Source organism: Pezoporus wallicus, unplaced genomic scaffold (assembly GCF_028554395.1).
Source record: "Pezoporus wallicus isolate ANWC-B61680 ecotype Strahan unplaced genomic scaffold, APGP_CSIRO_Pwel_v1 scaffold_13239, whole genome shotgun sequence".
NCBI classification, from domain to species: Eukaryota; Metazoa; Chordata; class Aves; order Psittaciformes; family Psittacidae; genus Pezoporus; species Pezoporus wallicus.
The window spans coordinates 897,910-922,231 of record NW_026642052.1 but is presented as its reverse complement, the minus strand read 5'-3'; the positions used below and the strand labels follow the sequence as shown (position 1 = coordinate 922,231).

The following is a 24,322-nucleotide window of genomic DNA, read 5'->3' as shown; positions in this document are numbered from 1 at the left end:
CTTTTTATTACCATTCCAAAAATGCTTATTCTGTTTGTGTAAAACTGCCTTGATTACAGTGAGTGTTACCCATTTATGTGAGGAGAATGGTATTTGGGGAAAAGAAGATACAAGTAGAAAAAAACATCCAATTTGCAAAATGGCACAAATACTCTAGGATCATCAGTATGTTCAGGAAAACATATTTTTCAGAGGAAGTTTGAGATTATTTTACATTCTAAATTACTTGCAATTTGTAATTTAGCTAACTTTATACCAATAAGTTTTTCAGCTGTTTTAAAAACATGCCCTGGTTCAGCCAAGACAGTATGCAGCCCAGAAATACCACAAAAGGAGCTTTCCACTTCTTGAATTTCCAAAATAATAGAATAAAGAGAATGCTGGTCATGTTTAGTAGTAGAGAAGTTGAATCAGTTGGCTTCTGCAAAAATTTTCTGCAAGGGAATTTGAGGCAACTTTCATGATTCCCAGGATAATGGAACAATAGCTTGTTAAAGCTATTAATCTCCATCAACTAACTTTCCCTGGCTAATAATGGGAAAAGTTGAGCTCTGGAATAAGCTGAATTCATGCTCTATTATTTAGGATGTTGGATTTATTCTGAAAGAGAATATGAAACAGATGCAGACTGAAGCTTTGAGGTAATTACTATTAAGCATGATGGTTATGACTACTACGCATTTCCATCTCAACATGTAGTTATAAATAAGGATTTTAATACCTAATTATAAGGATAGGAATAATTTCAGGGACTACTTTCTGATCTTCTCCAGACAAAAGATATTGCAGCTTGAATTACATCAAAAGATACTTACTAGTCTTGCCACAAGTTCGTTAAGATTTAAACCATATTTTGCAACCACAGGCCTTAAGACCTCTGTCACTGGTTTAGTGGGTTTAGCCTTCAAACCAACTGATCGATTGATTGGAACAAGATCCAGGCTGAAACACATCAATTGTAATATTAAGTATGAAATATTCCAAGAAACAAAATGTACAGAATATACAAAATTCAATCTACAGCAAAGTTGTACTAGTTTACAGCTAGTGACCCTGAACATTCATTAGCACAAATCTATCCTAACCTGAAGGTATAAAGCACTTTTAACACAAGTAAGACTTCCACCATTTCACTCGCCAGAGCTGAGTGAAGGCATGAGCCAATCTAATTGCAAGGTGATCCTCAGCCCAACTAGATACATTCCATAGCACTTTCATCTTTAAGGTGAGATTGCTCTATTTTGGTCCAGAAGTGCTTCCAAAGTGATTTCATGACTGTACTATACCTTAGATGCAAGAAAGAGATTTCTTTCTATTTCCAGAAGAGACTCACAATGTCCTATTTAATTTCTTGAGGTGAGCTTGGACAGAAATTTTTAGTTTTACTTTAAGCACTGGAACAAATACAAGGTAATGCTGGTTTCTGGCTAGATGACATATCACAAAAATTGTAAGAGAAGCTTTTATGCAAAAGCTGTAAAATCATTCAGTTGGAATTTGAAGGATAAAGACCGTTCAGACTCTATTCTGCAATTTTATGACATCAAAAGAGAAAAAAAAAAGATCAAATAAGAAGAAAATCTTTAAGCCCAAACAACTATTACATTTATGTTTATTTCCCCGCACAGATCCATGGTTAGCTTTGGGCTTAGTTTTCTTTAAATGCTTCTCATCTGTGCCCTGATTCCTGCATAACATACACATTTGACTATGACAGCATTATAGCACAAAACCAAAGGAAAGCTTATTACTAACAAAAATCTATCAAAAAAAAATATTACATCATCAGGAGAAATTAAAGTTATTAGTGATTTTGTCCAACACAATTCAAGGTAAACCCCATCATTTCTTTTACACAAATTAAATAGGAGATGTTTAGTCTTACTGACTTTTCCCTTCAACAAGGGACCTTGATAACTGAAAATCTGTCTTTCATATTTTCTCTAAATACAACTGCTACTAAATAGAAATGATCAATTTCAGTCATGAACTGGTGTGGAGACAGTGTCCTCACAGGAGAATGGATAAATTGGTACATAAACTCTGAATAATCCTGAAAGATACAGCAAGGCCATGAGAGGCCCCAAGAAGCTTAAGCAAGCAAGATAAGAAGAAGCTGGAATTCATTGAGTTAATGAGAACTGTGGACTGTTGGCAAGCTTTTGAGGTCAAGTTCTCACACCTGTGCTTAACCAATTATATGTTAGTCACTAAGGGTCTTCAAGACATGTATCCAATCATAATATGCCAAATCACTGTTAAGTGCGTGTAAGAAAAAGTGTATAAGGAGTTAAGGCTTTGCAATAAATGGCTTTTGTCTGATCATATTGATCTCTGACTGAGTCCATATATTTTCTGTGGCAAACTGCTATTGACACAGAAGTGGCAGACATTCAGGTAACCAGATATACCCACGTAATACTTCTCTTATGTCTGAAAATATAACAAATATTGGAGTGTTTTTGTTTACATAGTGTCTACCCACAGAAGGAAACAATGTAGAACATTTCTACATTTTAATTAGCACACAAGTAACATATGGTGCTGCCTACTTACTGTTCCTTTTTAAGTTGAAACCTCAACAAACTAACACCTAATAAAAGACTGCTCAATCTCCATTTCAAAATTGAATATGCTATGCTAATATTCATTAACCTGAAGTACCCATACATAGAAATAGCCCTGCTTCCTAAAGAAAAGTTATATAAGGGCAAGATGAAGAATGCCTGAAAAAATACATTTTATTAACTTCAAAAGCACAACTCAATAATATAACAAACATTCTACTTCCCAACCTTTCCCTCAAATATTTAGTTCAGGTGTTTTCATCAAACTAGTTTGGTTTTTTAGAATTTAGGAACATTAAAACATTTTCTGGCATTTTGGAAAAAATACATTATTGGGAAAAACTGCATGCTATAAAATATTACATAATACTACTATATAATATACTGAATTATATTATACCTGTATCAATAATAATATTATAACATTGACTTAAGATTCAGGGTTACAAAACTTTACTCAAATGAATTTTTATACAATTAGTCTTACTGTAATCTGCCAGTTAGACACATCACTACAGATGCAACTGAATGGGAATATGTAGTCAATCCATATATCCATTTAATATCAAAACCCTGTTCTTTTATTGTTGCATTTAGGATTAGACTAGGAGACTGGCAGTTTGATTCCCTTTCATTCTTGTGCTGCTTCAAACTGCTAAACATGTTTCTTCCTAATGTGGAAGGGCCCTCTGCGCCTCAGATCTGTCCTTCATGCTTGCGCACAACTGCTTCATCTTGAGACATCGTAATAATAATGTAAATATCCCTATAGTGGAATGCTGGCATCAAAATCCCACTTGTATCCAAGACAGCAGTACAGAAAGCTTCCATTTCCATCATTTTAAAACTCACCATATGTTTCTCTACTCAGTTTGAAACGTTCCTCTAGGACCACATTTCTCCCATTGATCCTTACCCCAGTTGCCCTCATCTGAACTACTTTTTAGAGGTATCTCACCATTTAGAAGTAATCTCACCATTACCTGTAGAGGAAGCATTTAGTAGCTGGCTCTAAAACTAAACAAATCTAAGGGATATCAGTGCCTGTAATCTCACCATTACCTGTAGAGGAAGCATTTAGTAGCTGGCTCTAAAACTAAACAAATCTAAGGGATATCAGTGCCTAAATGTAGGCAAGATACTTAGGCACTTGTGTAACTCAGAGAATCCCCATGCTAAATGCATCTCTTATATGTGTGTTATTGCACACAAATGGATTTTAACAGAAACTCAAACTGTGAGTTAACAGTGGAAGTCAATCGTTTTCAGTAACAAACATTGGTCACCTTCCTTATTCACTGGGACTTTTTGCTTGATATTAAGACCTATTTCTTCTAATGTCCCTATACAATGAATAAGAACCTTAGCTCCCTTAATGGTGGATTACAATCTAAGATGCTGCATTACATGGCTAATTGGATTTTTTTACTGGATTCAGACAACTTCTTCTCTGCATTAACTACTGTTTTGTTGCACAGGTAACTGACAATATACTTCAGTGTGCTTAAAAAGAGTAAAATGGAGTGGAAAATGACAGAGGAAGACAGTAATTTTGACTTTTACCGAAATAAAGTGCGTTTTTCTAAACGTAGGTCCCGAGACTCCAGGATGCTACTGTCTTGGTGCAATACAAGTGGCTACAGAGCACATGTCAGGAACAAAAGGAGACAGAGCAAATTAATGTTAAAATATGTTAAAAAAGAACAGCTAAGTGGTTAAAAATTTATTTCAAATAACTCTGAAAATTATTAACATAGGCTGTATGCATTCTAGAGGATATTCATTTACAATATGCAACCTGATTAAAGTGTATTTTACTTTATATCATATAGTTGTGAGACAATGACCAAACTTCAATTTCCACTGGAGTCAGCAGGTATTCAGGAACTCAATGTTTTAAACCAAGCCCAGGTCCTTCAACTTAAATAAACTACTGCATAGAATGATGCATTAGAAAATGTGGCAAGTTAACAATCTTTAAGAGATTTAAAAGAACAGGCACATAACTATGCACATTCATTGATTTATGTGATTGCAATAACCTAGATTGACCGTAAGTACAAATTTAAATTCATAAATGTTTCACATCCACAGCTTCTTTTAATTGGAGATACTTCTGCTGGAATAAGAGCTATCACACACCACTTTCCCCAACACAGACTGCTGTCTTGGAAAATTTCTTCAATATTAAAAAACATACCTTACTTCTAGCATGAATTCCTCTCATTCAGCTTTGAACTATTGAATTTCCTTATGCTTCTTTACTTTAATAAAGTTTCATCTACTATGACACATTTGTTTTCTTTGTGGATACCTTCAATTAAGTACAAGCTAACCATTCCCCTGGACAAGCCACATGGGCTAGATACCTAAATTAACTTCTTATTATAAGGAAATCTTTGTCATCAGCTGCCTTCTGCTTTCTGCAGTGTAGATACCACAACCAATCACAATGACCCACCAGTCCTAGTTTTACTAAAGTTCTTCTTCAATTAACTAGGATTGCCAATGTAACAGGTAGAACCATGAGACATGTATTACAATTGAGAGAACAAACTCAGGAATATGTGATACCTTATCACCTCCAACTAAAAAGAGGTCCACTGCAGCTATGTTAATGCCATGTTTCTCGCAGACCCCAGAGAGCATCTCTTTGATAGAGAATCCGGATTTAACAGCCATTTTGCTAGATGAACCATCCGGAAGGTTTACACAGCAGTATTTGGGAGATTTCTCTTTATCTGGTACAAATGCAGGTACTCTTGAGGGTTCAGACTTGACAGGAAAAAGGAAAAAAATGTCAGTGCCCAATGGGAAATTTAGGTATATGCATAAACCTTAAGAGTCTGTACAAAGCAACCAAGCCAAGAAGCATACTTTCTACTATGTATATAGTTTAGAAATCCTTCTAAATATCTTAATTATCAGATAAATTTAAATTCTGGAGGAAAAAGTATTTAGGTAAAGGTAACAGCACTACACAAGTCTAAATTTATTTTAAGAAGAGATGAAGTTCTAGACAAAGAGTGTGTAAAACAGGTTACAAGACTCTCAAACTATAGTACAGAACTCTTAATCCAAAAGTGCAAGTAAATAAGATCTTATTTAGATTCCAATCTAATCTGAAGCGTCTATAGTTAATAATGACCTTCTGGCGTAAAAATTACTATTGGCACATTGTGAATCAACATTTAAGGAGATGAGGAACACCTTTAAACATCAGGCTCCCCAAACAAATTTCCTCTTCTTTTAACACAACCCGAGTGCTACACATACAAATACACTACAGAGAAATTAAAATATTAAACAATTTACTTAATGACCGTGCACCTTTGTTATTAAAGGGAACGAGTATGGGGTCATGGGTAAAGGCTAAAGATCACAGCATTAACCTTTACTCTAGAGTAACAGTAGAATAATAATACTACTACAAAATATCAAAAGTATCTTTGAAGTGAATTTCTGTTCCATTTTTATAACTTAAAAGGACACTACAGGTTAGATATAAGGAAGAAAATCTTTACTATAAGGGTGGTGAGGAACTGGAACAGGTTGCCCAGAGAAGCTGTGGCTGCCCCATCCCTGTCCGTCTTCAAGGCCTGGCTGAACGGGCCTTGGAGCAACCTGGTCTAGTGAGAGGTATCCCTGCCCATGGCAGGGGGATTGGAACTGGCTGATCTTTAAGGTCACTTCTAACACAAACCATTCTATGATTCTATGATTGTTGCTTTAGGAACCATTTTCTGGTTTTTAGGATAAGACTTTTCTGCAAACGAAATAAACATCACTTTGCCATGCTTGCTTCCCTCATCAATATTTGTAACATAGGCAGAATTACATAGTTGATGAAATCTAGTTTACTAGAGGGATATCAAGACTAAGAAAATACTTTTAAAAATTTCAATTTTATAGCCTTTCTCTATATCAACACAGAGAAATTCAAAATATTGCACTTATGTTCTACTTTTAATATTGTTTTAATTTTGCATTTCATTAATTTTACACTGTAAAGTTAGAACTTGATAGTTAGAAATCATGTTATACTGGTTAGAAATGGTTAGTGTCTTCATCCGTTATTTTCCTACCTACTATGACAAAATCAGTGTTTGCAATGAAATCCCCTACTTCTCTTTTCTCATATTTTAGGAGTAGAGTTAAGTCATAACAACAAGAATTAAAATTCATAACTTTAAAAGAAACAGAAAGCAAAGAAGCACAACATATGCAAGTACCACAGAAATGAGCCTAATACGACTCGTTTACAGGCAAAGTAGAGGGAAAGCTTATCCAACCCTAACTATTCTATGATTCTATGATGTCCTTCAGAATAGAATCTCAAAGCTCTAGTAGGTGGACGAAACTCTTTATAAAGAGCTACAGTAGCTCGCTTTGAAAAGTAAAGTTTTATTCTGGAATTCTACTGGTGCCCAAAGTTAAGACAAACAAGATGAAATGGATACCTTTTCTATAAGCACACAGTAAGAAGCAGTATATAAACACAACCTCTGTTACATTTCTAGTATTCTAAAATTGCTTAATGTTAAACCATTCCCTCCCCCTGTATCACTTAAAAATCCTTTCTCAAAGTATTACTTCAAAGAAATTACTTCACACTACTTAAAGAATAAGTAATTCGCTGTTTTCACCACTTCCCCCCTTTTTATTAAGAGCCAGCCATTACCAAGTCAAGACTAGCAGTTGATGACATGGAGCCTTGTGATTCCCGTCTGTATGACAATCCATTGGACTGAAGGGAATCTGTGGAAAGAATCAGCAATCAGTAAAAAGGCTTGGTTTTATTATTTATTGTAATACAGAAAGCTATTTCAAATATGCTCCTCTGCTCAGAAAAAAAAGCTTTGTATCAAAGGAAATATTACCCAATCTTCATACTGTGCAATAAAACAAATGCCTCTGATGTCTTTTCACATGTGAGTATAATGAGAAAACTTAAACTATCCATACTATCAATGTCATCTTGTGGGTCTGGCCTGCACTAGAAAATAGAGAAGAAACACAGTAACAATATGGTCCAAATCTAGTGCTTCAGTGGAATTTCTCTATTATTTTTAACTCAATGGAAAGAGTTTATGCAAAACTTTCAGTTCTTCCTTTAGAGGCCATGTACAGGTGCTTTCATAGAGGAACTCTTCCTTAAACTCTCACAAATAGATAAGTAACAATACAGCAGATTACAAGGGTTTTCCCAACTCTGACTCTTTGATCATTTTAATCAGGAAAGGTGGAAAACAGGTAGTGAATGTGTTCAAAGTGAACATACCAGTGTGGTACTAATAAAAGAAAGAAACAGAGGGTAATGAAGGTGGAGGAATTTTCAAATAGCTGTAACTATGGCACTATTTACATATAGAACTCCTCAACACCTCTGTAAAGAGCTGAAATTATCTTACTATGAAAACAGTAGCTCTCTGTTTGAAAAAGCATTTTCCAGCACAAAGAAAAGCAGAGTCTACTGAAAAGCAATGGAAAAAAAAACAACTCTTGAAAGTCAATAAAAATGAATTTAAATATTTTCATACTTTTATCTATTTATTTGTACAACTGCTTCCACAAAACTTCCAGTGATACTAGCCACACTATGGCCTTCTGACTTGACAGTTTCTTTTCCCTGTGTCACACCCAAGGATGCACTTAGACTGAAACTAACCATGATGAGATTAGTCACATCTACTGCTGAAACACCTTTGAAACAAAGTGGAACATGATTACTCACCATTTGGATAATCACCATTTTCTCTTCTCTTCTGTGATTTCCCCAAACTCTTACTTCTTGACCATGAGAAAAATGTTCCCCTTTTTTTCTTCTCAGTGTCCTCCTCTCCTGACTCTTCATTTAAAGATCTTCCTGACTTCGATTTACCACTTAACTACCACCAAAACAAAATTAAATCATTGGTTGGATCACAGTTGTAAGTATATTATCTAAAATAAACCTTCCCACGCTTCTTCCCAAAAGAAGAGTGTGATGGTCAGGTTAGCTGTCGTCTTTACCCCACTCACAAGCGTATGTGCCAGCAACCCCCTCAGCAGCAAAAAAACAAAGCTCAAAAAAACCCTCAGTGGAAATAAAAGGAAATACATAGATGGAAATGTGCTACTTGGTAGGGAGCAGAAAACAGTAGCTGGAAACAAGCCATATGAAAGAACTCTCCACAGCTCACCAGAATGCCTAAGTTAATGTGGAAAGACCATTTGCCTTGCTTTTAAAACAAAGAATTTCATTTCAGTATTTCACATAGTTTTCTTAGGCTGGGCTTGAACATGAACTGCATTTAAAGGCAATGAAAAAGTTTGGTTTAATATTTACATGTATAGTCACAGTATTTATTAGTGCTGAAGACTACAAATGTCAGGAATGTTTGATATTAGAGTAAACTTGCTTTTAACAAGCTATTCCTGTTAGATTATACAAGTATTCCTTAAAATACTACTTTTAAAAAGGTTCCTAGTCATAAAAATGTGTGATAGCAGATGGGCTAATGTGTAGTGATTGACATGAAAAATGCAAAGTTATAATTTACCCATGCAGTTATGTAATACTATGGTGGTATTATCTACATGAAGAAAAAATAAACTCTAAATAACTTCAGGAGATCAGTAATACTACTTGTCTAATTTTAAGCAACTGTATCTGGTTTACACAGAATTATCTTAGTGCAGTGAAGGCTAAGAAATTAAAAAACTATCCTTTCCAAAGGTGAGTTAGATTAGGTTAAGCCTTTCCCCAATACCTTCTGATAAAATATCTGCTCTCAGCAAAGGTTAAAATATTACATCTTAAGCTCACTTTCAATCAAAATTATCTTCTAAACTAATGTATTAAAATAATCCTCATTTTTTATTTTATTTAAATAATAACAAAGATCTAAAATTATATTCAGGAAGTCCATAGCTAGAAATGCAATTCAAAAGTGTGGATTAAAAGACCTCAATATTTTCCTAAGTACATAAAGGTTTTGTAATTCTATTTGCCAGCACCGCTAAACTAACATTCTTAATGGTTTTTATACTTTATCTTTGATCTTCCAAAGAACTTTAAAAACATTACTTAACAGTTTTCAGATAAGAACAACAAAAAAGTAACCTTTTTTGGCGTTGTGACACTGGACTTCTCTGAACTGATGCTGTGTTTAGAGGTGGGGCTGCTGGGAACATGCTGCGGATCTGGAAGAGGGCGACCTTCGACTTCAGCTAAGATGCATTCTTGGTAAAGTGGGGATTTGAGAAAGCGAGTATAGCTATCAAACTTCATCAGGTTAAATATCTGAAATGAAAATGCAGTGGATAATGGTTACATAAGCTAACCTAACATCAAGAAAATGAAGCTATTTCGCAACAGCAAACTCCCACAAAATTAGGACATAACAATTCTGCTGTAAACAGCAGTAGGCGTGACTTTGTTTAGACCTGGTTAAATACACCGCACCAGTTTAAAGTGAAACATAATTTGATCTATTCCCTTAGCACAGGTTCAGAAAAATGTTATGTTTTGCGCAAAGTGCATGAGAAGCTGAGAGCTGTATTAATGTAAAGTTCATGTGCCCAATCATAAGGAAAACAAGATCAACATCTTTGGAAGATTCAATAATCAAGATGCTGTAAAATCAAGACCCTGCAAAAGAACATTTTACATAACATAGCTGCTCTGGGCAAAACCAACATTTGTCTTTAACTACATAGGAAGGAAGCAGCACTACACCAGTCCTGGAGCAAATGTCTGAGGCTAATTCAACCAAAGCTAACTTCATGAAAGTAAAGGAAGAAAAGTTCTCTCTTAAATGCTAAAGAGTGTTTAAATTTCTTGTTCCAGTTTTGCAAACCTGTTATTTTAAGTGAATCCATAGTTCTACCTTTATATGCTCTCCAATGATTCACTTGATCTGAAAAAACAGTATGAATGCTACCTTCTTTAGACATGACAAATTCCCTAAAATCAAATAAAGGTATAGGCAACACAACGGTTTATGGCATTCCCAAGAGTCTACAGGGAAGTCACAGTAGCCCAGTTGCTGATGGAAATCATTATTCAGATTGTGCAAAGACACTGTTCTCAACAAGCACAGCCCAAAACTTTTCTGGCAAATAGCAAGATGGAACAGAGATAATTTGATCCTGCAGCATCACAGAAACCTAATTCAAACTGAATGCTGACTTCCACAGTCTTGCCTTCCCCCTATATATTCCCATTTCCTGTCATGTTTGTTGGGCTTTTTAATGCACTGTTTTCTGCATGGTAAGCTATGGAAAAAAATACTTCTGTAGAGTTAGTTTTACCAGCATAACCTGCTGGAACAGGTCAGCACAAAGTCTGATGTGTCCTCAGTGAAGTGTCAAATTGATAATCCAGTGTCAAAGATGTCTCACTTAAAAAACTGCTCACAAAGGGGAATTGCTCTCTCATGCTATGAAAACTAAAATCTTTCTCTGACTACAGGTACATAGGCAGAGCTGAAAAAGGCAATGACAGAACACAAGCAGTCTTTGGGCCACAGCTCAACAAATTATTCAGTACACAACACATATAGATTTGAAAAATTTCTTGTGTTCTGCTGAGTTGAAAGACTAATACTGTGGTGCATTGCCAAAACAACATTAAATACAGAGGGGCAACTACAAGGCATCCAAATGCTTCAATCTCAAGGACCCACAGATGTGCTGCAGATGCAAGGTTATTGGGGAAAAATGGTACGAAAAATGCAAACACTAAAACAGATGCAAAACGCAGGGTAAATGAAGAATACAAAAGACTTCACCTTTTTTGAGGTTTTAAGAAAATTAAACTTACAGAGGTTAACGCTCCTTGACAAATAATTGTATTTTAAGCTAAATGAAATTTGTGACACCAAAATATGACATGATTCCACAGTACAGCTGTGGAACAAATATCTTAAATTAAATACAATTTCAGGATGAAAACCAAGTCTTTTCAGAGTTGCTTCCTGTCACAGAATCTACCACCAGAAGATGATAAAATTATTATTCCATGTTAGGTCAGAAGAATAAAGGAAAACAATTGCAGAGAACCAAGAGAGAGTTACTGCAGAGATGAAGTCTGCAGAGTAAGCATACGTAATACAGTAAAAACATTCCAACCTTTGAACTTTCCTGGATGGATTGATGACAGGTTAACTATATTACCTTGAGCTGATCATCATCCGCCCTACTATGTTGCTAGCCCACACTACATCCCCAATTTCCTTTATTTAGCACTACTATTAGGATTATTTGGAAAAAAAAAAAAAATCTAGCAGATGCTATTTCTTGTTCTTAGAAATGAGAAAAAGAAATATATCTTAAAAAATCATTATTTGAACTTTATACATAAGCAAGGGTAGAAAAGCATACATATACACCTATGCAACTCTACATGAAGTAAATGATTTTTATTCTTATTTTTATTTTAGTATCTTCCAGTGACCTACACTGTCTTGCATCCAGCAACACTCAAAATGCTTGTTCTTGTCCTCAGAAACTGTGAAATCCTAACCAGGTGTTTTGGCTGCATCCACACGGTCATATTACAACACTGCTGATAGGATCAAGAGCAAATTTGTCGGGCTATGGACAGAAAGCAGCTTCTAGCAACATTTCCAACAGGCAGAGCTTGAAAGATAACAGCCTCAGCAACGCTTTCCAAAGCACTTTCCCACACACACTTCTGTAAATCCACAACAGCCTTACAGCAACACTCCCTATTCTCAAGCATCATGAACACCCGACAACCACCACAGACCACTCTATGCTCACTACTGAAATCTAAAAGCTCTTGTCAAAGATCACAAATGCAGAGCTTTTGCATTATGAAGATGGTGTCACCACCATGACTTCTTTCCCTTAGTGAAACCAAGATACTAAGGGCCATCAAGATTGCTGATGACTCAGCACTGACCTCAGCCAGGCCACACACCACTAGTAAATCAGCTGGCACACATAGCTCCAAGTCCACTTTGACAGAAATAACTCTCATTCTGCTTCACCTAATTTTACGCTGTGAGGAACAGGTTTGACTGAGGGCTCTGATGGGAGAACTAGAGAGGCATTGACAATTTGAGATAAGCAGGTCAGGTCCACACAAGCCACGTGGCTGGGATTAGACCCACAGCAGCACTCCACATCAGCATTTTCACCCACCGCATGAGCCCTCCAACCTAAGGACAAGGTGTTTTCAAAGAAGGAAGAAAATGTGCCTCAGCCCAGCCACCATGCTCATAAGAACACTTTCTTCTCCACCAAACAATTCAGGTACGGGCTCCATAAAACCAAGATGAAGAGTGCACAAAAAAAAGTCTGTAAAGATTGCGGCTGGTAATTCACACAGAAGCCTCAGGCTTTGGTAGGGGAACTGGGGGTAGCTGTAGTGCTAGAAGCTACTAAACCAGCAATTAGACCTACCTTTCTATCTCCACTTCACACATGTAGAGAGGTACTATACCCACCTGCTCAGATTGCCTCAAAAGCATGTGATCTGATGCTGCACAAAGACTAAGATTGTGACCTGCTTCATTTATGCAGATTTATCTGCATAACTGAATTATAATTTATAGATTTATATAATCTATAATTATAAAATTATAGATTTATGTAGTTAAATCTATATTCTAGATGTCTAAATAACATGATCTCAAAATTATTTCTGCTAATAAAATGTTAGGGTGGGAGAGTTACCAAAGAGATTACTTAGGAGAATAAAGCAGAAACTTAAATTCTACAGAATATGTACAATTTATCCTGTTGTTACATAACTGTTCTCTTCTGAACATTAATATACATCCACTTCAGAGGTCTTTAGACACCAGCAGTTTTAACAAGCTCTTTGTCTAACAGTTCTATTAAAGCTTAAGGGAAGGACTCCCTTAACACAACAGACATATTTTACAAACCACTTTGACCAAAATTAGACACTATTTGTGTAAACAACTGTCCACTACAGAAAAGAATAAGTAACCATATGCAAACACCATATGCAATGGTGTTGCAACACATGGAATTATTTACTTGCACTAAACCTTCATTTCAATAACAGCATTTTTCTGTTATTTTTCTGTTAACAGCAATTTTCTACACATATACAAAAACAAGTCAAGCAGCTTTCCATTATATAGCCTTTTTCTATTCTCCTAACAGGACCTATATCGTCTTCACTACAATGCCTTTTTATACACAGTAAAAAACACAGCATCTGAAACTACTTTTATTGATTTTAAAGTACTTCAAAAGAAAAGATAATTGACATAACTGTACAGCAGTCACATTATGTATGGTTACCTGAAGTTGCTGTTCCTTGAACATATCAGGATGTGGAGAAGTGAGAATATCATCTGCCAACTGTGCCTGGCTATCGATATTAACGGGGGTTGTAGCTTTGCTACACAAGAACTTACTGAAGATCTCCCGAGCTCTGTAAGAAAGCTACAGAAAAGAAATGTTAAATGTATGTTTGCTTTAAAACCATATTTTTAGACAGCCATTTCTTACACTGATATATTCCACCCCAAATATACACAGCCATTCCAGTTTCCTTCATACACAAGCATTTTTTTCTTAACAGCTTTTGTTAGTTTAGGCATACAAATAGGGTTTTCCCTTTAAAATTACAAATATTCATTAAATATTTCTTAAGCAGTAAAAATTGCCATCTAAATAAAAATTCGAATTTTCAAACTATGAAAATAATAAAAGTGAAGCACATCAAATGCTGTCTGAGCAGGGAGAACAGATTTTTTTAGATTTTAGACCTTTTACATAACAGTTATTATTTAAATAAATCCTCTCAGCTTCAAATTCTTGAAGTTAGAAAGAGGTAAGTATACAGAAGAATGTTTATGGCAAAAAACATTCATGTTCTATCTTTACCTTGTTTACTTTGAAACACCCACATTCTGGATATAGTGAGAAAAAAACCCCACCAAACCTAGCTCAGAGTGCTTAAGGGTGGTGTTCAGAAAATACAGTTCGAAGACAGAAGAAAGTAGGGGAAAAGCCTCAGTGGGACACAGGAGAGCAAAGAGGGACATGAAAAATTCAAGTGTTTCCACAGTGTAAACCTGACTAGATTTGGGTGTGGTGTAGATAGAATCGTTGCCAACCTGCACACGATATAAACTGCACTAAAACTGCCTGACCAATGTAGGACTATCTTAAAAGGATAAGATGAAGATTCTCATAACTTGTGAACAAATATGATTACACTTACGACAGCAGGTATAGCTAAGTTAGTTATAAACACAGTATCTTGGCTACTAAAGACAGTCTAGCTGAAAAAGCACAAGAGGCTAATTTCTACCTCTTTGAGACGTTAAATTAACTTGCCTTGCAGTCCCTTGTGCTGGGCAACTGCAGCTAGCCATTTTTCAATACCCAGTAAATCTTAGCTCATTTTTACAGAGCTAACTCCACACTGCACTGCAGTCTAAACATATCAAACATCTTCAGCTTGGGACAGTACTCCCAGGGGACTGAGAAAAGGAAACTGAGGCTCCAACCTTATTTTAGTGAAGGCACAGTACAAAGACCAAGCAGAGCTCCAATAATTTCAATAACCTTGAAGAAGTAACAGTTTTTGAAGAAGCAATACCACGTACTGAGATACAACACTGACTTACCTCTTTTTTATCATGTGCAGGTACATGGTTAAAATATTCACAGGCCTGCCAAAATAAAATATTTTCTTCGCTAAATTCTTTCCGTAGAAATTCCTAGAGGAAAAAAGTGAACAAATAGATGTCTCAGAGGAAAGTTCCTTGCCATTTCAAGTAACTTATTTATAATGCTTGGTAAGTTTGCATAAAAGTGACATTTCAGTCAGTATCACACTCCAGTTTTCTTCAACACAGGGTTTTAAATCTACTAGCAAGCTCTCAATTTATACTGAAAGCTCTTCATGTACCTAACCTGAGACACCAAATGTATTAAAGACAATCCAGAGTAGTCAGGGGACATTTCTTCATTTTGCATAAAATTACAGATTAAAAGAGAATTAAATTTGTGAGCAGGAACTGGAACTCAACTGCCTACCTCCTCACTCAGCGCCTTCACTATGAAACTACAATCTCCTGCTTGCTTTCTTTAAGGCCACATGATTTGAGCACAGCTGGCTGTACAATTCTGCTTCATCAAGAAGACTGAGTGGTGCCCCTGTTGGAACATTATGTAGTAGCCTAGCAGTTGTCACACATGGCTGGGAAGCTGGAGACGTTGTTGTGAACCACTTGAGGAGGGAACTTGCAATCAGGTCTCTCACTTCCCGGATGACTGCTCTAATCACCAAACTATTATGCAAAATGCGAGTATTTGCAAAACATGCAAAATCTCTTCTTCTTAGAGAGTATTTCCTGCTCTTTGACAAAGCTGTCCTCAGGAAAGGCCTATGCTGAATCCCAAATGCACCAAGATGCTTGCTATGCAATTGTGAATTAAATGCTGATGCTTCAATGTTCTCGAATATTGGCAGAAATCTGTAACTGCGCAGTGTTACAATAGTCAGGTTGCAAGCGAATCTAAGCAATGGCTCTGGATTTCCCCCCAGCCTTAAGAAAATGGTGGTGCACACAACAAATTTCAACATTCCCTAACTGTTCTTTAAATTGGGTATTTAGCACATGCAGTTTTGCGATGTTTATAATTTCTAGTTAGAATAAATTAGGGTAAAAAAGTTAAACTTCCTGAATATCTGAGGCTGCCTTCTGCTGAAATGAAATGTAACTTTATTTAATCAAACGACATTAGCTACTTTCTCATTTTTTAATACAAGTTTTGAACTTCCATAGGACTGAAAAATTACTGCAGCTATTTCTAAAGTGCACATAAGTAAGTTTACTGATGGCTTAAAAGTAATTAGAAAAGACAACTAAATTTTCAGTAGTGCTGCCACAAACCACATCATTTATCAGGTGGACTCAGATCAGATCAGAATTGGAATTTTTCTTTCAGTCTGATGAGAAGTCTCAGTATCTAAGCAAAAATACTAATAATTCTTGGGCTACTCTGCTAAGAAAAATGAAGAGACAGGAAATATAATATCCACGACATATTATTTGCTTTCATCATCTCTGTTTTCTCAAACAGATGTTCACTGTTAATGTGTCCTTTGGGTCCCCATGACAGTAATGATGGAAGTCTGCTTATTAATCATTTTGATATTGTAATACTTTTATATCAAGTAAAGGAGTCCTTCTGCACTACTGCAGGTTCCAATAATCTACATCTACACCACAGGTTTCTTTACATTGTCTGTGAAAACCATTTTGGCAGCACAAGCTGTCCTTGTGCAATACATTTAGGACCTACAATGCAAAAATATACAACAATTTGGTACAACAATGCAAAAATATATACACCTTAATTGCCTTACATATCATAGAATCATAGAATAGTTAGGGTTGGAAAGGACCTTAAGATCAACTAGTTCCAACCCCCCTGCATGGGCAGGGACACCTCCCACTAAACCATGCCACCCAATATAAAACAGATCATGGTATTTACAACTTCATAAACGTGCTGTGAAGAAGCCTGATTTATACTTTGCAAACACTCAGCACTATCCTGCAAGCTGCAGCTTTAACAATGCTTTTAGCTACCATGACTGTTTCCAGAAAATATTTCTAAAAGCATTTTGAAGTAACACAAGCAACTGTATCACTGAAAAAAATCTTCTATCTGGCTTCTGAGATTTCAGTAGGTAAATGTAAATATATTACCAATTCTTGGGAAACTACTGAAACTGCTGCCTTTTCTTTTTTTGTACAAAGGCTATACATACAAATACAACAAAATGTAACTGCCTTACAAAACAGAGAAGCTTTCTAAAAGCTTAGGTACAAAGCAAAATATAGTTTCCATTTTCATATGACTTTCACCATTCAGAAATGTATGGCAACATGTGTATTGCTATGAACTCTTATTTAACTGTGAATGAGTTCAAACGTCGAAATATGCTCAGATAACAATTATGTAAGAATGAACTCCTATCTCTTGTCCTATGTAAGGATGGTGCCCGGAAAGAAGAAAAAATACAGGAAGATTACTGCAGCAGTATCAGGTATTTTGAAAGGCATCTTATGGTCTCTCAAAACTTACTGAGAAATACTTAACACCAATAGGATCCTGAAGAAGACGCTCAAATGAAACAGCCCAGCTTGCAACTCTTCTTTCTTGAAGTCGTCGACAGCTCTGTACACTGGGAAGACTAGCATTGCTACTGAGGCTGTTTTCACTGATGCAGTCTTTTAGATCAGTACTATTCAGCTCTGTTAGAAAGAATGAACAAATCTGTCAATAAAGGATTACTCACTTTTACTCTTCAGCATTGTTTACTGGATTTATTACACCTCCTGCTCAAGCTCACAGTAGTGCAGACTTCAAAATATCCCTCCCCTCTTTTATTAGTCGCATCAGCATAGAAAAAACAAAGCCAAACATCTCTCAATTTTCTTCTGTTCCACTGCAAAGAAAATCAAACAAGTGTCTTCAAAGCAATCCCCTGCCAGAAGCAAAAGGGGCAGGCACGAAAGGAAACCTTTTTTTTCTTGCTTTGCAAAACAAATCTGTGCTTACATTCCTCACCCTGTGGACTGCTCCAAGGAAGGTAGACCTTCCCTTAAACAGGAACTCCGAACTTCTTCATGGAAATGAAAAACTTCTGTTAAATACTGAAAATTTAGGAAAAAAGTCAACTACAGAAAAGGACACAAAGGAAAATGAGGTAGTAATAGCTGCCTTCCTCATCCACAGGAAGTAGAGGTATCAATTTATAATGGTTTCTGATAAGAACAGGAATCTGTGACTCCCTTCCAGACTCAAGCTAACATAGTGCAATGATCTAGGGGTCGGAAGCTGAGAAACAACCAGAGTCTTTAGATCTTGACAAAAACAAAAGTGCTTTTTTTATTCTGAAAACAAATTAACAAGAACCCACAGAGAATTCAGGAAAAGACAACCTTGTGCAGCAGCCTAACAAATAATTTCAAGTGTTAATCCCAGATCATCTTTATCACATACCAGTAGACAGAATATGCACAAAGGTATTCTCAAAGTGACCACCTGCTCATGAAAGTGCAAAAGAAACAGCTGCTCTAAGTAGAAGGATCTGTAGATAACATGCTCCTATTCACAAATTTGCTACTTGTTTGTTGCATGACCTTTTACAAACCACCATTCTCCCATCTCTTGGTAAACACAAGTTTAAAACTGCTATAGTTGTACTCACACACAGAGGTAAACTGAGGTTTAATTAATTGTGAAGACACAATTAAATAAAGCCCTGAGCTATCTACTGTAAGGGTGGTGGGACACTGGAATGGGTTGCATAGGGAAGCTGTGAACGCTCCATCCCTGGCAGTGCTCAAGGCCAGGTTGGACAGAGCCTTGGGTTCCATGGTTTAGTGTGAGGTGTCCCTGCCCATGGCAGTTGGGGTGGAACTGGATGATCTTAAGGTCCTTTCCAACCCAGACTATTCTATGATTCTATGTTTTGATCTCATAATGGACCCTGCTTTGAGCAGGAGAGGTTGCACTAGAGAGATGCCAAACTGGATGCGATTCTGTGATGATGGGATAAAAAAATGCAGACATTAAATTATTTGAAAAATTAGTAGTAATTGATGTGAGAAAATAATACTCTCAAGTAAATTAGGTGGTATCTTCAATTATTCTATGCCAAATGGAAAAGCAAATGTATAGCTCGCTATAAATGTAAACTGATTGAGAAAGCTGAATTCACAACCAGTAAAAAATGGCCTATTATTCACAGGGACATTTTTATTGGTATTAATTAATTGGGGTTAATTACCTGGACTAACTAAAGCAAGGAGTAATTTCACTAAAATTATTACTTTATAAGACCTCCTGAGATCTCATTTTCTTTTATATATATAGTTACATACATATATTCAAAGCACTTCGCGTTTCCAACTTCTATGTTACAAAGCATTACTGCATAGAATGTTTTGTATGCCTCCCTAGAAGTGTAAACTTTGATGAAAGGACCATTCAAAGATATAAGATTAGGGAAAAAGTTATAAAATAGTTGTAAAGGTAAGATTTAAAAAAAAAAAAAGTTCTGAAATTTCATTTTTAAATTTACACCATAGCTCGGAAATATCTACTAAGAGTAAGAGTCAACTACTGAGAATTTCTATGAGCAAAGCTGTTGTTTAAGACAAAGATACAGAATTAGATTAGGCAAGAATGAAAACGCAACTTTGTATTTTCAATAAGGATAACATTTAAGGACCATAATAACACATAAGATTTATAAATATTTTTCTTTGCCTAATCATCATATAAATTCAAACTAATTAAAAGCACTCAGCAAATAATGCCAAATTTTCTTATAGCAAATACTTTTTCCTTTAACACATATGAAAGACTATAACAAAATCAACTCTTAGCTTCATTAGAGAATACCTGTCACCACAGCGAAACTATTGTGAAAGAAGCTAATGTGAATCTGAAGAGAATGATATCTAAATTTATTATCTGAAGTATTTTGCTTTAACTCTGCAGGGGGATACATTTTATTTTACACTCCAGAATATAAATAGACACCAACTTCTTGATAGATCTGAAACAGTTTCAGATACTGCCTCACTCCTAGAGGGTTCAATCCCCAGTGCTCTCCAATGATGAATGATGAACATTTCCTAGTTCCTCTCGGGCAAAATGAGAGGTAAACTCATCCCACAACCCAAACCATTTAAACCTACTTGGCTGAAAGAGGGAAATTAGGGAGTAGCCACACAAAGTGGTCAATGGTAAATCCACAAGTGACAGCACCCTAGGACTCGGAAGGGATTTCATACAGTTGTATGCCCAGCAGTTATTAACAGGTCAACTTCGCCTTCCTCCCTCTAAGTGGTGGCTGTTCAATTTCCCTGTGGCACACAGGAAGGCCAAGCTGCAATTACAGTCTGAGTGTTGACACCAGTGGGTGACTGCTAACTACCTTTAACGGCTAGCAGCTGCTTGCTCTCTACCTTGTCAGAGTTACACTTCCTCTTAACTACCTTGGGTTCTTACTCCCCTGTTACGCTGCCCACTCTGGAGATCCCATGAAAACAAATGAACCAAAATCAGGCTGCATTTTCAATAACTTTGAGAGCTACCAGCACAGGTCCTCCCAGTGTGTTACAGCAGCATTAAAGGATTACTCATTCACGGTACACTGTGTCTGCTCGAGTGAATTTTATTCAGCTAATTCAGATTTTTTTCAGAAAGAACTGTTCGAGTTCATACTTAACCCTGACACTACTTTGTTTCCCCTTTAAGCAAAAATGTGATCAGTTTGCTTTTAAAATTCATACAGATTTCTGCTGGAGTACCTGTCAACCTGAAAACAATGCAGAAAAAGGTTGTTTCCCAGAAAAGGCTTAGTTATTCTAATTTCTTATCACATAAGATAACTATTGCAATTAAAACCTAGTGCAGATACACCAGTTAGAATCTGAGAAAAAGAAAGGTCAGATAGGAAGAAAAACTCACCAACACTAATATACAATTTATCTAATTTATGCTTAAATGAAGACTGTATAAGCTGTAACTCCTGCTCCACTCCTCTTGCAGAGGAATGTTTCCAGCGTAAGACTTCAGTATCAGGTTTCCTGACTCTCACAACTCCTGCGTTCCTAGGTATACACAGACAACCTTGGAAAGCAGGAAAGGAGAAACTTTCCAACCGAGTCACATATTTTGTCTAATGAGCACTGTGATAACCATTAGAGGAAACTAAGAGCTCTGATTCCCACACGCAAACGTTTTAACCACAAGGCTGCTGTGCAAAGTGACCTCCTGCTTCTTGTAAAGCATTTAAAAAGAGAAAATCAGCTATCAGGAACCACAGGATGCCAGAGAAATGTACTATAAAAATCCCAGCTTAGGTTCATGGACAACTTAGCAGTGCTGTGAAGTTTCCTAATGCCTGCCTTCCTTTCTCCTTGCTGTGTATAAACACCAACTGATCTTACAGCACGTGTTAAAGGAGGCTCCTTACTCAAGCATCCCAAATCCCAGGGACCTAAATTTATTTCTGTTCTGTTTGAGAACCACCATACCTAGCAAGGAAGTATTACTTTCTGTGCTAACTCATTTGATTTAATTTATTGCCTTCTTCAAATACAGGATTGATGCAGAATGCTTTCTAAAAGTCCTCAAGACCCCATACTTGACACATTTTGTATTTACATATTCAGTGCATAAATTATTACCTTTATTTCACAAAAATAGCAGGAGGTAAGAAAATGTAGGCCTTTAATGAACTAAATTCTTGAAAGTATTCAGGATAAGATGGCTCTGAAGGTTTTTATTTAAATAAAAAAGTAAATCCAAATATTAGATTAAGGATATTAGGATTAAGGATATTTTTGTATGGATTTGTTTATAATATCCATATATATTTTTCAACCCTCTAAGACCTTTTATTATTGTGAGAAGCTACACGTATCACTTGTAATCATCAGAATGTGTACATTCATATAATTAAAATAATCCAGTTAATCACTCAATACGTTACCTGGATAAAGCTGATAAGAACCACTGTGGTGCCACTTAATCAAATACTTCAAGGCATTCACTGAAAGCCATCCTTCTGAATCCATACCAAGTTCAGCTGTAACATCCCGGAACCCATTGGGTGCAGATTATCCTTATTGTATGGCACATCGCTCCTCTGCAACTTTGGGATAAGGGAAGCTAATGCATCCCCCCTCAGCAATTCCTGGTAGCCTCTAACACCGTTCTAAACAAATTGATTCTTTACCCTCATGGCTTCAAGCAGAAGAAAGCAATAGTATACTTAACACAAAGCATTATAAAATGCTACATAAATAATTTAAAGAAAAGACCTTTTGCCACTGCTGCTAAAGGAACTTGAATTATTTATGTTACGGTGGAACACAGCTACAGAAGCATGCGCTGACAACGTAATTGACAAATAAGTCATATACCTGTTGGAGGAGACAATCCTTCTGTATTTGTAGTGTAAAAAAGTATAAATAGTGTTTTGTTTTATTTTCAGCTTCATTGTGGATATTTTGCTCTACCTTCTTGAGTTACTTGTCAGAATAGAGTTTTACATTATTTATTATTGTAAACATCAGATTCCTACCAAAAAAAAAAAAATCTTTAAGAATGCTTTTTCTTCTGAAAATTCCTTCCAGGTGATGAATATTAAAAACCAAAAGCAGCAGAAACTACAGCAAAGTAGTATCTTCAGAAAAAGACAGGTTTTGTAACGTGTCTGTTATGCTTAAGCATTTGGAAATAATAGATCAGCTTTGTGGAACTGATCTCTGTAGGGAATAGCAGGTAAGAGCTGACTTAGGAATTCTCAGTAGCTCAAATACCTCACCACATGTCTATCGGGGAAATGAATGATCATGTAGTTCTATCATATGTCCTTTGACCTTCAGGTTTTCCCTTAAGATCAATGTAAAAGTGCCATCTAGGTATCAATAGCCAAAGTCAGACATTAACTGGGGACTACTGACCATCCCTGTGATGGTTTAGATGGCACAGTGCTCAAAACATCAGCCACACAGCCGTAGCCTGTATGCTGTGTACACACTCACTATTACTACAGGCAGCAGGAACGGACAGCTTCCAAAATGGGAAGTAGGAGAAATCAACTAATTAGAGGTTGTTGTAGTAACATAAAATGGTTTCTGTGATTCTAGAGCACAGGTGCTGCAGATTAGTTGATGCATAGCAGTTATCCTGCCCCTAAACAGTATCACAGCTTGCATTCTGACTTTCCGCAATTTATTAAGCAAATCAATTACAGTTAAGAGTTGCTACTGGTCAGCATCTCTGGAAACAACACTAATTCAAGAACCTGTATCGTTTACATGTTACCTATCTTGCAAAGCCCAAGCACACAGTTTTGTCATCGCAGGCTTGTGCAAGCTTAATTACCATGTAAAGTAAATGCATCAAGAGGTAGATGGTTCCCAGTGCCTGGCTGTAATGAAATCAAAGCCATATGACATGAAGCTTTATTGACCTTCAAAATAAAATGTACAGGGAGCTGTTGTGCCTCCTATTATACTGAAGGGATGCATATAAACACACAATAATTACTTTTTACACTTAAATTTCCCTTCCCAGACTAAAGCTTAACAACAGTATCAGCCTTCCAGTATCTGAAGGGGGCCTACAAGTATGCTGGAGAGACTCATCAGGGACTGTAGTGATAGGACAATGGGTGATGGGTTTAAACAGGGGAAGTTTAAGTTAGAGGTAAGGAAGAAATTCTTTACTGTGACAGTGGTGAGGCACTGGAACAGGTAGCTCAGGAAGTTGTGGCTGCCCCATCCCTGGCAGTGCTCAAGGCCAGGTTGGACAGGACCTTGAGCAACCTTGTCAGTTGGAAGGTGTCCCTGTCAATGGCAGGAGGTTAGAACAAGAGGACCTTAAGGTCCTTTCTAACCCAAACCATTCTATGATTTTATATGTACAAATACTAACATTAGAATTTAGTCTAGGAAGGGAATTATGGGCTACTATACTAATAGTTGCACTAGTGAAAATTTCTCTAATCTAGACATGCCCTAACAAGTGTAAATCTGTGGATCTACTAATGAATTAGTGAGATTAGAGAAGATTGAAAAAAATTCAGTGCTGTGACATATTCAATAAATGTGAAAGCCTGAAAATGTAATTCAGAAATTAATCAGAGCTTTTCACTCAATGCAGCTTTAAATGAAACTAGTAAGGATTTTATTTCATTTCACTTTTCCAGGTTG

The 24,322-nt window shown here is 36.4% G+C and overlaps 1 protein-coding gene across 8 annotated transcripts in view; it reads right to left on the bottom strand.

Moving 5' to 3' along the window:
- Positions 1-24,322, bottom strand: part of RGS12 (regulator of G protein signaling 12) — an 89,196-nt gene that overhangs the window by 17,321 nt on the left and 47,553 nt on the right. For all 8 annotated transcript variants that reach the window (XM_057426835.1, XM_057426834.1, XM_057426836.1 and 5 more), the window contains 9 exons: positions 17,664-17,833; positions 15,191-15,283; positions 13,854-13,997; positions 9,673-9,852; positions 8,302-8,455; positions 7,249-7,325; positions 5,142-5,342; positions 4,131-4,204; positions 816-942 (listed from right to left, as the gene is read on the bottom strand). In XM_057426835.1, the coding sequence (XP_057282818.1) occupies positions 816-942; positions 4,131-4,204; positions 5,142-5,342; positions 7,249-7,325; positions 8,302-8,455; positions 9,673-9,852; positions 13,854-13,997; positions 15,191-15,283; positions 17,664-17,833 (1,220 nt within the window). The remainder of the gene's footprint in view (positions 1-815; positions 943-4,130; positions 4,205-5,141; positions 5,343-7,248; positions 7,326-8,301; positions 8,456-9,672; positions 9,853-13,853; positions 13,998-15,190; positions 15,284-17,663; positions 17,834-24,322) is intronic.